At 37.7% G+C, this 17851-nt stretch overlaps 1 protein-coding gene across 11 annotated transcripts in view; it reads right to left on the minus strand.

The window, feature by feature from the left end:
* Marchf1 (membrane associated ring-CH-type finger 1) overlaps nt 1-17851 on the minus strand; it is an 858714-nt gene that overhangs the window by 47395 nt on the left and 793468 nt on the right. For all 11 annotated transcript variants that reach the window (XM_017600176.3, XM_039094632.2, XM_039094634.2 and 8 more), the window contains one exon: nt 10888-11068. In XM_017600176.3, the coding sequence (XP_017455665.2) occupies nt 10888-11068 (181 nt within the window). The remainder of the gene's footprint in view (nt 1-10887; nt 11069-17851) is intronic.

Consider the following 17851-nt stretch of genomic DNA (forward strand, 5'->3'; position numbering starts at 1 on the left):
AAAGAATTACAAGGAACTGAGTAAAGTCGAGAGCTAGAAAAACAGTCCTCCTTAGGGAGAAGCATACCAACTGGTTGTCCAGGGCCAAATGGGCAGCCCTGAAAATGTACATATATAAGTAACATTATATGCACTGACCTATATTTAGGAATATATATGTACACACACACAAACACAAACACATACAAACACAGTAAATTAATGAAACAAGAGCCTACAGATTTGAAGGAGAGGAGGGTATATGGGAGGGTGGAGAAGGGGAAAAGAGAAAAAAGAAATGTTATGATTAAAACACAGTTTCAAAAATGAACAAAAAATATTGAGCTAGTGTGCCCGCTGTGGATTATATATCACAGTCTCGCTTCCTCAGCATTTTGCTTTATACAATTTGATGTACTGTGAACTGACTCCACGTATAGCTATTCTTTCTTCTTCTGAAGATGTAGGATAAATTCCTTTTATTTTCTTTTCAGGTAAGTGGATTCATCACATTTCATAGCGTAAATTTTAACATGAAAGAAACTTTAAAGATAGACTTATTTTATTTCTTCCTTTCACACAAGAAGAAACTGAGGTACAGTATCTCAAGTGGCTTAAGTATAAGAAGCAGAATAAGCAGATGGTACTCTGAATCCTGGACCAGTACTCAGTCCTTTACTTTTTTTTCCTTGTGACTTTATTAGGAACTGAACATAGGTCCTTGTTTTGCACATACTAGGCAAGTCTTCTGCCTCGGAGCTTGTATGCCCAACTCATGCTTTGCTGTCTAATTTGAGGCCGTGTTTACTAAGTTGTCGAAGCAGGTCTTGAACTTTGGTATTCTTGCTTCAACCATTTGAATAGCTGCTGTTGCAGGCCTGGCTTTTGTTATGGTTTGGACTATTTCTTCTTAATTAGTGTTATTCCTATATTTAAAGGTATTTATCAGCGGGAGAGAGCTGGACTCTCAGAAATGCAGACAATTCTGAGAGCTCAGAGGAGACCACCACTTCTGCTCACATTCCTGGCCCAAGAGGAACCTCTCCTAGAGCCCTCTGGACAGAGGAACCTAGGAGCATTCAGGGACAGAATCATTATGATCTCTGCCTGTGCCCAGAGCTGAAAGTCAATCACCAGGAGCACTAATACACCTGACAGCAGACATAAGACCACCACCTCTACTCCAAGGGACCCATCTGGAGCCCTCAGGACACAAGAATCTAGGAGCAGTCTGGGACAGAAACCTTGAGGTTTCTGCCTGCACCTAGAGCTGACCTGGTCCCACAGCTCTCTATACACAGATGCTGCTGGGAGAGGGCCGGTCTCCAGGAGTGCTGACACACCAGCTTACAGGAGGGGCAAGCTACTGTAAGAGACAGCAAGACAAGCTAACACCAGAGAAAACCAGATGGCAAGAGGCAAGCACAGGAACCTAAGCAACAGAAATCAGGATTACTTGGCATCATCAGAGTCCAGTTCTCTCACCAAAGCAAATGCTGGATATCCCAACACACCAGAAAAGCAAGATTTGGATTTAAAATCACATCTCATAATGATGATAGAAGACTTTAAGAAGGACAAAATAACTCCCTTAAAGAAATACAGGACAACACAAGTAAACAAGTAGAATCCCTTAAAAATGAAACACAAAATACCCTTAAAGAATTATAGGAAAATACAACCAAACAGGTGGAGGAATTGAAAAAAAAAATCCAGGATCTAAAAATGGAAATAGAAACAACAAAGAAATCGCAAAGGGAGACAACACTGGAGATAGAAAACCTAGGAAAGAGATCAGTAGTCATAGAGGCAAGCATCACCAACAGAATATAAGAGATAGAAGAGAGACTCTCAGGGGCAGAAGATATTATAGAAAACACTGAGACAACCATCAAAGAAAATGTTAAACACGAAAAGCTCCAACCATAACATCCAGGAAATCCAGGACACAATGAGAAGATCAAACCTAAGGATAATAGGTATAGAGAGAGCAAAGATTCCCAACTTAAAGGACCAGTAAATTTCTTCAACAAAATTATAGAAGAAAATTTCCCTACCCTAAAGAAAGAGATGTCCATAAACATCCAAGAAGTCTACAGAACTCCAAATAGATTGAACCAGAAAAGAAATTCCTCCTGTCACATAATAGTCAAAACACCAAGTGCATAAAACAAAGAAAGAGTATTAAAAGCAGTAAGGGAAAAAGGTCAAGTAACATATAAAGGCAGAATTATCAGAATCACACCAGACTTCTCTCCAGAGACTATAAAAGCCAGAAGATCCTGGGCAGATGTCATACAGACTACAGGTACCCTCAAACTAATAGAAGAAAAAAGTGGGGAAGAGCCTTAAACACATGGGTACTGGGGAAAATTTCACACTCTAAGATCAAGAATTGACAAATGGGAGCTCATAAAGGTGTAAAGCTTCTGTAAGGTAAAGGACACTGTCATTAGGAAAAAAACAGCAACAGACAAATTGGGAAAAGATCTTTACCAATCCTACGTCTGAAAGAGGGTTAATATCCAATATATACAAAGAACTCATGGAGTTAGACTCCAGAGAATCAAATAACCCTATTAACAATGGAAGTACAGAGCTAAACAAAGAATTCTCAACTGAGGAATATCAAGCGGCTGAGAAGCACCTAAAGAAATGTTCAACATCCTTAGTCATCAGGGAAATGCAAATCAAAGCAACCCTGAGATTCCACCTCACACCAATCAGAATGGCTAGATAAATACTCAGGTGACAACAAATGCTGGCAAGGATGTGGAGAAAGAGGAACACTCCTCCATTGTTGGTGGGATTGCAAGTTGCTCTAACCACTCCAGCAAGCAGTCTGAAGGTTCCTCAGAAAATTGGACATAGTTTTACCTGAGGACACAGCTATACCAGATAACAAGAACACATACTCCACTATGTTCATTGCAGCCTTATTTATAATAGCCAGAAGCTTCGACAGAGGAATGGATACAGAAAATGTGGTACATTTACACAATGGAGTACTACTTAGCTATTAGAAACAATGACTTCATGAAATTCATAGGCAAATGGATGAAACTAGAAAATATCATTCTGAGTGAGGTAACTCAATTACAAAACACACACACACACACAGACACACACACACAAACACACACACGGTATGCACTCACTGATAAGTGGATATGAGCCCCAAAGCTTGGATTACCTAAGATACAATCCACATACCACATGAATCTCAAAAAGGAAGACCAAAATGTTGGTGCTTCAGTCCTTCTTAAAAGAGGGAACAAAAATATTCATAGGAGGATATATGGAGACAATGTTTGGAGCAGATACTGAAGGGATGAGCATTCAGAGCCTGCCCCACATGGGGATCCAGCCCATATATATATATATATATATATATATATATATATATATATATATATATATATATATATATATATATATATATATATATATACAGCCACCAAACCCAGATAATATTGATGATGCCAAGAAGTGCATGCTGACAGGAATCTGATATAGTTCTTTCCTGAGAGTCTCTGCCAGAGCATGACAAATACAGAGGCGAATGCTAGCAGCCAACCATTGAACTGAGAACGGGGTCCCCATTGGGGCCCTTGTTGGGCACCAATAGGAGGAGAAGTCCTTGGTTCTGTCAAGGCTGGAGCACCTGAGTAAGGGAATGTCAGGGCAGGGATGTGGGAACACGTGGGTTGTTTTGGGGGGCACCCTCATAGAGGAAGGGGGAGATGGATGGGATAGGGGGTTTATAGGTGGGAAAACAGGAAAGGGGATAACATTTGAAATGTAAATAAAACATATCCAGTACAAAAAATAAAGGTATTTATCTTTCCTGTGATATCATTCCATTCATTTATTATTTCTATTAAATGATGGAAGATAATTCCCATTTAAAGGAGGCCTTTATAATAGAAGCACTTTGTACTGCAAGTAATTACGTTCTGTGTTTCATATTTCCATGCATAAGAACCTCCAGTAGACAAAAAACCCAGTAACCTCTTCCTGCAGGTTCCTTATTTCTCCACTAGTGAGAAGGGGGAGGATCCTAGAAGTGTATTGTTTATTATCTCTATACCTTTTTATTTCTATACCTTCTAAAATCTATTATTCTAACAATATTATGAAAAAAGTAAATGAAGTCTACTATTTTATATCTTTCACAAGGGTAGGCTATGCTCTGTCTGTGGCTGCTTCGTGCAACTAACTTAGGATAAATTTGTGTAATGTGACAAGCTTGGAAAGATTAGGCTATAGGTGGAATATCTGTACGAAAAGGTAGAGATAAGGAACTAGTAGTTGATACCCTTTGCAAAACAATAAGAAATAGTAATGAGGTTGGCTTGTGAGAAAATAATTTCCTATTGAAATGAAGTTGCGTCACTTATTTTAACATTATTGCACTAGCATATTGATAGGTTCACAATGGGGTTGGGACTCATCAATTAAGGTAATCAATTGAAAGTGTTGTTCTTGGATTGGCTGTGGAGGCTCATAACTATACTTCTAAGATTGTTATCCTAAATTTGAGGTTAGCCTAGGCTACCTAGCAAGACCCCATCTCGAAGAACTGAGGGCTGGAATTTGTAATTTCATGGTAAGTCACCTTGCCTAATACATACAAGGCCCCAGGTTTGGCCCATCAAATTGCAAAAATAAATAAATAAATAAATAAATAAATAAATAAATAAATAAGTTTTCTCTAGTCTAAGAAGAAAATTGATTAGATTTAAAATATTTGCTTTAAAAACACACTGATATCCAGTGACTTACATATTAAAGAATCAGCCAAAATTTTGTTGTTAAGACATGATATTAGAATAACATATTAAGGAAAATATCTCTACCACTCTGAGATAAATCTTTAGAGTAGCGGTTCTCAACCTGTGGGTCATGACTTCTTTAGGGGATGGAATGACTCTTTCACAGGGATCACAAAAGACCATTGAAAACACAGATGTTTACATTACAATTCATAACAGTAGCAAAATTATAGTTCTGCCATAGCAACAAGAATAATTTTCTGGTTGGGGGGGTCATCACAACGTGTGGATCCATATAAAAGGAGATCACAGCATTAGGGAGGTTGAGAACCACTGAATTAGAGGAAGATTTAAGTATGAAGGCAATTTAAAACAATATTAAAACTAGGCTTTAGGGAAATCTTTATTCGCACCTGGGTGTATGTGCATGCCCATACACACTCTGAGTTACACTACTGTGTCATCAGTGGGATACCGAGTCCTTCACTGAAACCAAAGTTTATGATTCAAAGTAAAAAAAAAGAATATACAATGTATAAGAAAATCTCTGTTTTTAATCCCTTTGTCTTTGTTGAACAGATGATCTTAACAGTAAATGTAATAGTCAAATGACTATTTTCATATCTAGAATAATAACGGAAGAGTAACAGTTTTCCTAGAAAGCGAGCAGTGATCTTCAGATATTAGTTTTCAAGGAAGAATCGGAGCTAAATCAATATATAAATATATTCAGTGATAAAGGACTGAATAATTACTCAATAGTTATTTAATTAGTGGCTACTTATTAAAAATAGTTTGTGTAATCTCTATAAAATTGTTCTAGTAGCCTCAATCCTCTTCCCTTAGAGTCTTTGTTACCCAACTGTTCAGAGACGCCATTTAGATTAGTATGCAGAGCAAAACAGACAAAGAAAGCCACTTTGTTACCTGGTTATAGTTGTTCTTTTCTATTCCCTTAACTAAGATGGCTTTACAAGATGATGCCGTGAGAGCCAGCTTGCTTTCAGCTCCATATTCCAAATTCCTCAGCAGCACATATATTCTCTTGACCTTTCCCATCCTTCTCTAACTACTCAGATGGTGACGGGATGTTTTGTCTTGCTTATCACTAAATCTTCCTGGTGTATGTTAGATTCTTAGTATATTAAGAATGTATAACCTGAACATCATTGGGATCCTGTTGGAATGATTACAAAGACATGGTTTACTGATAGTGTGAGGTCATATCTTCCTAGAAGGAGGACTATGTGTGTATGGAAATTTCATAAATAAAAGGGAATTTATTGACCAGAAAATAATATTTCTATTATAGGCAAACTATTCTACAATACTGATTCTAGATGACTAGTGTTCCATTTAAAGACACAATGATAAAAAGCCACATGACTAATCCCAGGAATCTAACAGAATAAGTCACAAGACACCTGCATTTTCCATTTCATGCTCACTTGACAGAAGATAGTTGATAGTATCATGGACTCACACTGAAATATTATTTCAACTGAAATATCAATTGAAGTTATTGAGGTAGTTGTGTGGTTAGGCAATACAACTAATGAAAAACACCTAGTTTAATGGGAGAGTTAATGCTTCTATCAAATTGAAATATTAAAAAAAGTTTGTATTTGGTAGGCCGTTCATTGTGTCCTATCTAAGACAGTCAGCTGCTGGACCCCACTTCTAGAAGTGGCATAGCGGGAAGGCAAAGAGAGTAGTGTTTGACACCATCACTAGTATACAGTGAATAATCTGTTGTGAAAAACATATCTGACATTAGGACAGTGTGAGCTGGAACACAGTGTTCTGAGTCCCTTTTGTTTCCTTTCAGGTTGGTATAATGATGTCTGTAGTTAAGTGCAAGTAAACCGAACACGTAGGCATTGCGAATTATGATCATTGCAAGTACAGAGAAAGTTCTGTCTGTGCTTTGTACTCAGACAGAGAGAGGTGTTCATGGCCTGCAGCCTTGTATGTTTGTGAAGAAATGGAATAGCAAAGATCACAAGCTGAGCTTGACAAGAGAACAACCCACAGGCAACACAGCTTCATCTGATGAGGGCTTCCTTATCCTGTGATTTCAAGAGCCTTGTGTAAAACTGAGAACTTAGAAGAATGGGAACAGGAAGTCCATGAACCCCAGAACGAGGTCCTAATGTCTATGCACACCAAAACTCTTGCCATTAAAGAAAATAATGCAGAAGGCCACCAGAACTGAAGACAGCCTTTGGTAAACCGAGCTGCAGAGCTCTCTTGGCTCTGTTATTGTTTAAATCAGAAAAGAGCTATGCGCAGTTCTGGCTAAGTTTATTGGAGGAATAGAGAAATGGTGTTAGTTGCTAACAGCAAGGAGGAAGAACACAAGGCAAGCTGATCGGCTTGGAAAACACCTTTAAAAAGACTGGAGAAGACACAGCGAAGACAAGATAAATCTTTTGAATTGCTGCATTCAGTATCTGGTTGGAAAGTAATTCTCTGTAAAGAACGATGCAGCTGAGTCTCTAGGAAAAGGATACTAGATAAAGTGCTTTGTCCAGGTTTAAGAAGAAAAATTCTCGAAAAATTTGTTTTACAAAGATTTCTTTTCAAACACTTCAATCAGAGTTTAAGTAAAAACTAGGTAGTTCTTTGTTCATTCTTGGTACAGCACTCAGGGTAGCATTACCCACTTCATCCTTCGGCCTCAGCTGTCTGTGCCTCCAAACTGAGAAAAACATGTTATAATTCTTAAAGAGAACCCATGAACCAGGTGACCATACATGCACCATACAGTGGGTACAGAATCTTTGGAGTGTGGGTATTAGGTTTGATAAGGTGTCTCATTTTTTCCAATTGAAGATGGGCTCCAAGTATTTATTTAAAAGATTAATTAGTTGAAGGAGACAAAAATAATTAAACCCCTGAACTTGAGTATTTTATACTCTATATTTAGTCATGTTGTTTATATGCACAAATATTTCAGGGCAGGACAGAAGTTGTCAGTAGTACTTGGTGTCTTTGTGAACCCGCCTCACGTTAGCACCTGGCTTCTTATTTCGGTAGATTCAGATTGTGAATCCCAGACTTTGAGCCTTGGGGTGCAAGTTTAGTTTATGTTCCTAATCAACAGTGTGTTCATTTCCATATTTCACTAACTCATCACTGTGATGTTTTTATTTGTGATTTTTTTTGACTTTCCTGGGCTTTGAGACTATTCTATCTGACAGAGATAACTAAGCAAATTTATGGAACTTTTTATTGATTGTCCTAAAAGTTCCTAAGCTACCTACTTAGAGACGATAAAGATCTGCTTTCCCTGCAATGAAAACTTGATTTTGGCTTCAAAGATTCTCCTTGGCACGCACTAGGCTACCTTGAAGACTTTGCTAACTGTAGGTTTTGATGTAGCAAGGACAATCAATGATACCGAAACTGTAGAGATGAATGAGTCCCAAACTCCATCCGCCTATAAAGACTGGCCCTTTCTTTTAAGATGTCACTTCATCTAACCACAATCTCCAACCTCTGCTGATGGTAGATATCCAGAATCATTAGCTAAATTAATTGTTTCATGCGCTTGGTATTTAGAATGTGGTAAATTGTAATGGAATTACTTAGTTGAGAGCAATTAATGGGATGTACTTTGAATGTATTATTACCAGAGGTTATAACTGGCATTCTTTATGACCACTTAAAGACTACCAAAAGAATACTGTTGATGAAAATCAGTGCCATCAGAACAAACCATCTAGAACAGCTTAAAAGCTTTGATATGTTGTTTTGAACCACCCCACAATCTAAAATGATGTTGACGACACTGCCTCCTATATGCCTTTTTAAAGGAAGGGGGATGAGACTTTAAAAGTTTTCCATAGGTTTCATTGTCCTGGAAGGATGATAAGATATACTGATTCCTCATGTCTAGGAATCCTGCCTTATACTGGGATTGGATATTTGTACCTTCCTTCCAGGCCACAGTTGTGCAAATGGAGTTGGACCTCAAGATCCAAATGTGTGTGAGAGGGGTTGGGAGGTAAGAAGTGCAAAAACTTGAAAGCAAATTACAGTAGTAACACCCCACTCCCTTCCTAGCCCCACTTTTGTTGTCCATAGGAATATGGTTCCAGTCAATTCAGGTACTGTAATATCCAAGCCAATTTTACTGTGTGAAATTATACAAGAAATAATCACATAGTTAAATGTTGATAGCTAATTTTCAAGTTTAATGGCTTAAATAAAACACGTGTGTGGCCTGCTGTGGAGTCTCATCTGTGTTATATATAAACACTCTTTGTATATTTAATGCTATCAAATATATAGGATGTTTAAATAGTGTCCTTTGTCAACACTTACGGTCAAAAGAAATGATTTTGTTTGTAAGGAAATTATGCTAGCTCATTAATAAATAGATATGTTCCTCTTTAGTTTCGCCAACACGTTCACCATGATGGATATAAGGGGCTATATTTTCTTCTGGTTGCAAACAGAGTAGTTGTAAATTTTGATGTGAAATAGCAAGAAAGGCTCTAAGTTGTATTTATAAGGTTACTCTAGTTATGCTAGGATACGTTTTCAGTTCTTCCCCAGTATCATGTTTAATATGTTACACACTCCTGAGTGTGGTGTGTGTGTGCTCGAGCTGCGAGGTTTAATATAAAAGAGACAACTTGGACATGTTAGTTTTCTAGGTCCTCGCTTTCAAATTCAAATATTATGTTTGACTAAGTTGAAATAAAAATTTTGTGCAGGTAGAGAATAGATAGGGGGCAAGGAAGGATGCAGATGCTGTGAAACAACTTGTAATTAATTCCCAGAGGGACAAGAGGAGAAATTCATAGAGTCAAAGCCCATCATTTAGCTCGTCCAGTACAGTGCCTGCTTAGCATATAAAGCAAGGAGCAGAGCACCCATCCTGTTCCACTTCTACAATGATTGCTCTGGGACTCAGAACCAGAAAGTCACCTTTTGATATTCAGGTTACCCCAAAGATAAATAAAAAACAATCAATGCATTTCTCCAAAGGTAATTTGTACATACATAGTTTTGAAATCTGTCAATCATTTAAAGATTAAAAAAAAGTATCCCAAAAATAGGGCACGTTACTCTCTGCCCTCCTAATTTACAAAATGAACTTAGAGTTACGGTGGCTATGTGGTCAGCCTCCCACTGGGCACCTTGTGGAACGATCATGTTTACTTTAATCTCTTCTCATTTGGGAGCTCATCATGTTTATTTCCATGCACTGCTCTGTCTATTCGCTTTAGCTCTGCATTTCATTCAAATGAAAAAGCAGCTCTGGGCTTATTCATTATTTAAATTGCAGTGCTCACACTCCCGTTGGATATTGATATATCTATATACATAGATATGGTTTATATAGATGTAAGGCTACAGCTAGGGAGAAAGGATGAGTAAGTTAAATGTTAAACCCCAGGGTTGGAGAATGAATTATCTGCAGCACATTGCCCTTGCAGATGTCTTTAACAAGTGGTCTGTTGGCGACTCTGAAATGTTAACTTTATACTTGGTCTTACAATCGTGTTTTAGAAAAGAATTAACACAGGTGAAGTATTTGAAGATAAATTTTATATTTCATTTGCAACATGATGAACAATATAGAAAAGAGTGGCTTTTATTTGTAAGCCCTTCTAGTGATATATAAAACATCAGGCCAAACATTAAAAGAAGTTAAACAAAACCTAGGTCACATCTTATAGAATAGATTCTTCTCTTATTCTGCAATAGTCAACTTTCAAAATGTTCGGTGAGTTATGCTATTTAATAGGTCCTTTTATCTAGCTGTGGGAACTGACCTCAAAAGAAGACCCTTTTCATGGTTCTCATCAGTTCAATTACATTGAATTATAAATGTATCATATATATTTATATATATATGATGTCTCTTTGCATATTTGTACATGTGCACCTTTGAAATCTTGGGAGGATGGTGTATAAACCAGAACTCACACAATGCAAAACAGAACAAAGTGATTTACCTGCAAAGACAGGACTGTATTTTAGTTATTGAGTCCTTTACAGGACAAGCATCCTCCATGAACATGAGTGTTTTTTGGTAGAGTCTTATCAAAGAAGGACATGAAGTTTGAAAGCAAGCTTAGTTTGCAAGTTTCCCTTCCCACCCCTAGTATGCTTGTACCTTCCGCAGGGGCTTGAGCTTGGTTTCCATTATGAAGTCATACTTGCAGAGCTCACAGCACCGTGTGTCTGAGCTCTTGATCCACTGGTGGAGACAGGACTGGTGGACAAAGCGCAAGGTTCCTGTGCAGCGACAGGGTGTGATGAGTGGGCTCTCTTCATCTCCTTCGCAGTGACAGATCCTGGGGAAAGATGGGGCAGAAAACATGAGTTCTCCCAGAGTACGTGGCACCACTGGAGGTCTGCCTTTGCATTGGACTGTATTCAAAACTTTAACCTACAGTCTAGAATTCATGGTCTTTTCACTTCAACTTTAATGGTAAATCCAAACTTCTGATCAATATCCATTTACTTTCATATGATAGTTATTCTTAGACTCAAGTCATATGATAAAGCATTAGATGCATGTACACCAGAAACACACCTGTTTCTTTCTGACAGTGAAGCCAATTTAAAGAACAAATCTATTGAATGTAGTCTGTTTAAAAGGTTACTGTCTATGGCATTTCACATATAAAGGTCATGACTTAGAAGTATCCCAAAGATGGGTGGTGTTCTACACTTTAATCCCAGCACTAGGGAGGCAGAGGTAAAAGCAGGGGATCATTCCAAGTTTAAGAACAGCCTGATCTGTAAAGCAGGCTCAGGACAGCCAGGACCAAACAGTAAGGTATTGTCTTAAATATGTAAGTAAGTAATAAATAAGTAAAAAACCCCTGAAAACATGTTTAAAATAATTTTATAGTTTGATACCTTCACCATGTTATTACAAGTATGGGATATTACTACTATGGAAGAATTTTGAGAAGCTTTAAAGTGATATCACATTCTAAAGTTAATGTTGAAAGTCTATCCTGAATATATCACCAATTTCCTAGGAAAATGTACATTGATTAGGTCACAGTGAACTGTTGATTGTTATTATTGTATAACAGTCACAAAAACTTCTGGTCCCATAAAATCCTAGTTCAGTAAATCCTACTGTTTGAAAATGCTGTCATTTCTCTGTCTATAGTTCCAATAGTTTCTGGATTCAAGTGAATTTTGATTACATAGATTTACAGCCCATAAATTTGTTGCTACTCTCGCTTTCATAATTTAGAGAATTTTCTCCTTGAATGAGACAAACGACTCATAACTCTAAGCAGTTAATTAAAAGCTCTGCCCTTGGCTGGAGGGATGGCTCAGTGGAGAATGCACTTGCCCTAAGGCTGTTAGGCCTTCAGTTGGAATCCTCAGGACCCATGTAGATCTGGGTGTCCCAGGTAGGGCAAAATGGAAGGCAAACAGAGGTGCATCCTTGGAGGCTTGTGGGACACCTAAGGGACACTGTGTCAAACAAGATGAAGATGACAGTTCACACTTGAGGTCCTCTGACCTTTACATGTGTACTGCACAAATGTACCTGAACTCACATACATGAACATGCATGTATATACATGCATCTGCATCATATACACACATGGAAGAGAAAAAATTCTTAGACCTTCAAAAATCCAATAATATAACCAGCTATTGAGAGTTGTTAACAGACTTCATTAGAAATATTGCTTAATGCATGTTCAAAATATCAGCACCAAATATAATATTTAAAACCCTTTAAAATCTGCATAATTACTCATGGATAGTCTGGAAGAACACATAAATCAGTTTCTGCTAGTTCCTTTCCACTATACACTCTTTTTCAGAAGCAGGAGTTCTGAAGAGTGGATTAAAAATCTACTCTTAATATATCTTGTCTCCTTTGAGGACTAGAAGAAGGAAGGAGGTTGCTCTCATAGCTAGTGCTGGAAGTTAGAGGAATTGAAACCCTGTGGCCTACCAACCTTAAAAAGTAAATATGTATGACAGAGTACATGTGTATTCTGTATTTATTTCTTAAGTAAAAACAAAGGCAAGCGCACTGACTTCTATACTTTGAGGTAGGAGTTGTATGAAAACAAGTTCACACTCAATGCTCCACCCCCCTGCCTTTTCCTGGTTGAGTTAGAACTTGCAGGTTTTCTATGTATCTTGTACAAAAAGCCAACATAGTGGAATAAAACAAAAAAAATCTGCATAGCCATTTTTTAATGTCAAATCCTATAACATCTCCCTTATTCACACCTGGACACAGAAACTCAGCTTGTCATTCTTTGCACCAAACTGATGTCAACCCAGCGTCACAGCACAGGGTTCCCTGGGTGTTGGTTGAATAGTAAAATGACCACCCTATAAAAGTGGCAAGTGTTACTTGTATGTGCGTTTTCAGGGTTGACCATCCGATACTGGACAACCAATGCGTGTGCTTCTCCCTGTGAAGGACCATATCTCCCGGTTTCAGACTCCATCAGTTGCCAGTGTAGAGTTGAGGCCTCATGGGCTTTTCTCCATCCAGTTTGTCATGTGTACTCTTGTATTCTTGAACTCAACAGGTTATATTTAAAAATACATCTGTATGGTCAAATGTATTTATACATACGATAACAATGAACAGAGAGGCTATGGATTTGGAGGAGAGAGGAGGGGTATATGAGAAGCGTTGGAAGAAAGGGAAAGGGAGAAGTACAATGAAATTTCAACCTCAGCTATAATAACAACAATAAAACAAAACAAAGCAAATAAACGGAGAAAGAAAACAAAGTTTCCATTTGCACAGAATTTGATTGCGATTTTATTTTTATAGGCACTGGAATGACAGAGAATAAGAAATCACAGAAAATAATAGGTGACACTCTCTCCACCTCCAAATTAGTTGTTTTAAATTAGCATACAAAGTAAGGGGCTTCATTGAGGTTTTCAGTTATCCCCCCTTCCTATTGCTCCTCCCCCTTCCTATTGCTCCTCCCCCTTCCTATTGCTCCTCCCCCTTCCTATTGCTCCTCCCCCTTCCTATTGCTCCTCCCCCTTCCTATTGCTCCTCCCCCTTCCTATTGCTCCTCCCTGACTCCTCCTCCCCATCTCCCTCTCCCCTCCCCACTGGTCCCTTTTCTCACTACAATGTCCCCTTTGCTCTCCTGTCACACACGCTCTGTCATCCTTTTATCCCTTTCCTTTAAGATGTTTTTCTGCCCTCAGGTTCCCTTAGTTTCATGTCATACACTCTTTCACTTATAGAACACTCCCACGTTTTCAATAAAGATTAACCTCTAGGATTCCTGTGATATTTGCCATTCTGATTCTTAGCCCTTTTTTTGGCTCAAAAATAAATATAAGTTTCATCCATTTTCTTTAGAAATCCCATGATTTCATTTTTAATGGATAAAAAAACATGACATCGTGCATATGTACCATATTTTCTTTATCATTTCATCTGTTGGTAGGCGTTTGGATTGGTTCCATTTCTTATCTTATTATGAATAGAACAGTAATAAACACAGATGTGCAAGATGTGTTTGATGTAGAATATCCTGAGAAATATATATATATATATATATATATATATATATATATATATATATGTATGTATGTATATTTAGGAGTGGTACAGCTGGATAATGCGGTGGTTCCAATTTTAGTTTTCTGTGCAGTCTTCACAGTGAAGACACAAGCTTAATTTCTACAGGAAGTGAACAGAGTTGCTCCCCTCACCCCACCACAAGCACATTACTGCTGCTTGTACCCTTGAAAGTGCTTATTCTGTTTAAGATAAGATCCCATTAGTGTTGAGAATGGAGACCAGGTCTTGTGCAACAGCAACAAGCACTCTTATGGCTCAGTCATCTCCTCAACCTCCAAGAAGACTTCAATGTAGAGTTTTTGAGAAAAAGTTTGCCGTCCCCTACCTTTTCGGTGTTAAGGCCAGTGTACAACAGCTGTGACACAGCATGTTCTACAATTAAATCACCGTAATCCATTTCTTCTCTAACCAAGTAGTTCAGGGAAGGATTAAATACAGAAGTAAAAAAGAAAATCACAATGCGGACACAATCTTCCTTCTCGTGGGATTACACCTCCCTGCTTCTGTGGACAAGGTTCTTACTTGAAAAAGTGAATTTAGCAGTTTATGCCATGTGATAATTCCTCACTGAAAAGGAAGATTGTGTCAAATGCTCTACAGCTGCCAAAAGATTCTCAGGCTCTGTGACTCTTCCTGACATGTGAAAGGAAATTTATTCATAAGTAGCTTTAAACAAAGACCTAGCTGATTACTGAGCTCAATCTGACTTTGCCAGCTAACTGATTATGGTCCAACTTCCTGTCTTGAAATCTCAATCTCTCTCTCTCTCTTTCTCTCTATTTCTCTCTCTCTCTCTCTCTCTCTTTCTCTCTCTCTCTCTCTGTTTTTTTTTTTTTTTTTTTAGAAAAATCTTGTTAAAACCTTTCCCTGAAGCAAACCAGCAATAGCCTTTTCTCATAAAATTAAAGTTATTTCCCACAGGGAAAATAAAAAACTTGATTCATTTTCCTTTCTATTTTATACAATGTACATTTGCATGATTTTAGTGTTTTGAAATTTTTCTCAATTATTCAGTTCAAGTTGGACCCCAAGAGTCTTCTTAAGCTAAGCTTAGATTGTTCTGAATAAATTTAAGAGCAAAATATCAACTTGGAACCTCTAATAAACATAAAAAATAATGTGATAGTGCCATTAAGGAAATAATTAAACAGAGATGTATTTCACACAAATCATCATTGCTACATTATGGATGAAAACGTGAATGGAATACAGGTTTTTCCCTACAGAATGATTGTGCAAAGAAGATGATTTCAATGCTATAGTAAAATTACGGTGTAAAATATTTGTGATGTGAGGCAGTTTTATCTGAGGGAAACTTGAAGCTTGGGGATTCAGAGAGTCTACGAAGCTGTTCTTGGTACACGCTAGTATCTGACATTTAAAGACAAGAACAAGCAGGCTCCCTAGGCATTTTAATCTCTTCAGTATCTCTTCAATGTAGTCAGCACATGTTGATTTCTCTTTTTATATATAAGACTTGAATCAATGGATAATTTCTCAAAGCCCTTGCATGTAAGAGACACCAATGCTATGGGCCAAATGATGTTTGAATTATTCTGTGGCCAACACATGCTTATCTTCATTGCTTCTGTGTTTGAGTTGAAAGGAAAGCTGCTTTTAGGCTTGGCCTTCTGTATCTTAAAAACTTTAAAAATTACAACTATTATTAATATTACCATTATTATTAGTGTGCATGGGGAGGAGGTTGTGTGTATATATGTGGTTGGTAAATAGCTGTGGAGGCTTTAGGCAAGCTCCTGGTGTCAGCTCCCTCCTTCTACCATGTGGGATTCTGGGATTGAACTCAGTCTTGGGGGCAAATACCTTTATGAGTCATCTGGATGGCCCAGCCCCTAAATGTCTTAACTTCTACTCTCCATATGCTTCCTTGCCAATCCCCCTTGGCTCAGTCAGAATATTTATTTTTTTATAAATTAAAAAAGAAAACACTTAAATTCATCCCTGAGATTATTGCAGTGGTTGTAAAACAAAGTCTTCATTACCTTTAAAGTCACCTAGGTATCCACCAATCGGTGACTGGATAAGGAAATGTGGCAAAAATGAGCAATGGAGTTTTCTTCATTTGGTTTTCCAAATTTCCTATCGCACATTCCATGACAATTTTACCTGTTCTGTTTTGACAAACAGAAGTTTGTATGCAAACTTCCTACATCTACCTATGCGATTACTTGTTTATACATTTCTCCATGCGTACTTTAACTAAATGGTTTCTTAAATATAGTAATGTGACTACTTCTAGGCTTGACTGAGTTCAAACTTAAGCACTAAGAGTTTGGTATTAAAAAAGAGAAGCATAAAGTGACCAAATTTTTAAAAGTTCATGATTTGAATTAGCTTATGTTTGACAAAATTAGGATATTCAATAAACTTTAATTGTGTTTGTACTATGCTCTAGTGTTGGCAAATAAAACAAGATCTTTGTGTTGAGTTAGATGGTCTCAGAGGGTCTTAGGAGTGTAAAAGCATTATTAAAGATTAATGCAATCTGACCAGGAACGTGAAAAAGAGCAAGGACAGGTAAATGGGGTGGCTTTGTGGGAGGAAGGGGAAGACAGAATTGATGTAATTATATTATCGTTTCCAAAAATAAAATAAATAGCTTTTAAAACTTAAAAATAACTTTTAAAACTTAAAAAGTTTTACAAGTTTTACTTAAAAACTCATTTACGAACTCATTTTTCTAATTTTTAAAAGTATATTTTAAAAATCCATCTCTGTCTGTCTGCCTGCCTGCCTGCCTGCCTATCATCTATTTCTCCTGTGTGTGTTAGATTTTGGATGGGAGCATAGTGAAAGACACTAAAGCAGAGTTCAGACATCAGTGCTGAAGCAAATGATTGAAGTGATAGCCTTTTCTCTGGCTAGCGTCTCAGTCACAGTCTCTACTCCAGGGTAACACAGCAGGGGAAGAAGAGACTTGAGAACCTTTACTTTTTAATTTTACCATTAACAGGAAGACTTTGAGGTTGTTCACAGGTAGATGTGGAAGTGCCACAGAGAATTAACCACTAAACCACAGAGAAGGAAAGGCTCACTTATTAAACAACAGCTACAAAAAGAGCCAAACCATTAAGAAAGCAGTGATATAAAGATCTTTGGGCAAGTATCCGTGGGATGGACACAGACACCTTTTTCTTGAGAACAAAAAATAGAAAAAGAAATAGCATGTAGAGAAGAGAAGGTAGAAGAGACAGGTGTGAGGGGTCCAGCTACCTCTTGCTACAGAGGATACAACATACATGCACACCCTACGTTAGGAAAGAAAACCTAGGGTTAATGTCACACACAGGCTGCAAATAATTACAGATGCCTGGAGAAAGTGATGGGAAGTTATCCAAGCATGGATGTAAGAATTGTGGCCCAGTCTTGAGGCCCCTGGTGGAGAGTGAATAATGGGGATTTATAGTAAATGCTGCTGCTGATATTATGGAGTGATGTGTTAGCATTGAGTAAGAGAGGACTCCTGCACATGCCACTGTCCCCACATTACCAGTTTAGATATAGG

The sequence above is a fragment of the Rattus norvegicus genome, chromosome 16 (assembly GCF_036323735.1).
Source record: "Rattus norvegicus strain BN/NHsdMcwi chromosome 16, GRCr8, whole genome shotgun sequence".
In the NCBI taxonomy this organism is placed as follows: domain Eukaryota; kingdom Metazoa; phylum Chordata; class Mammalia; order Rodentia; family Muridae; genus Rattus; species Rattus norvegicus.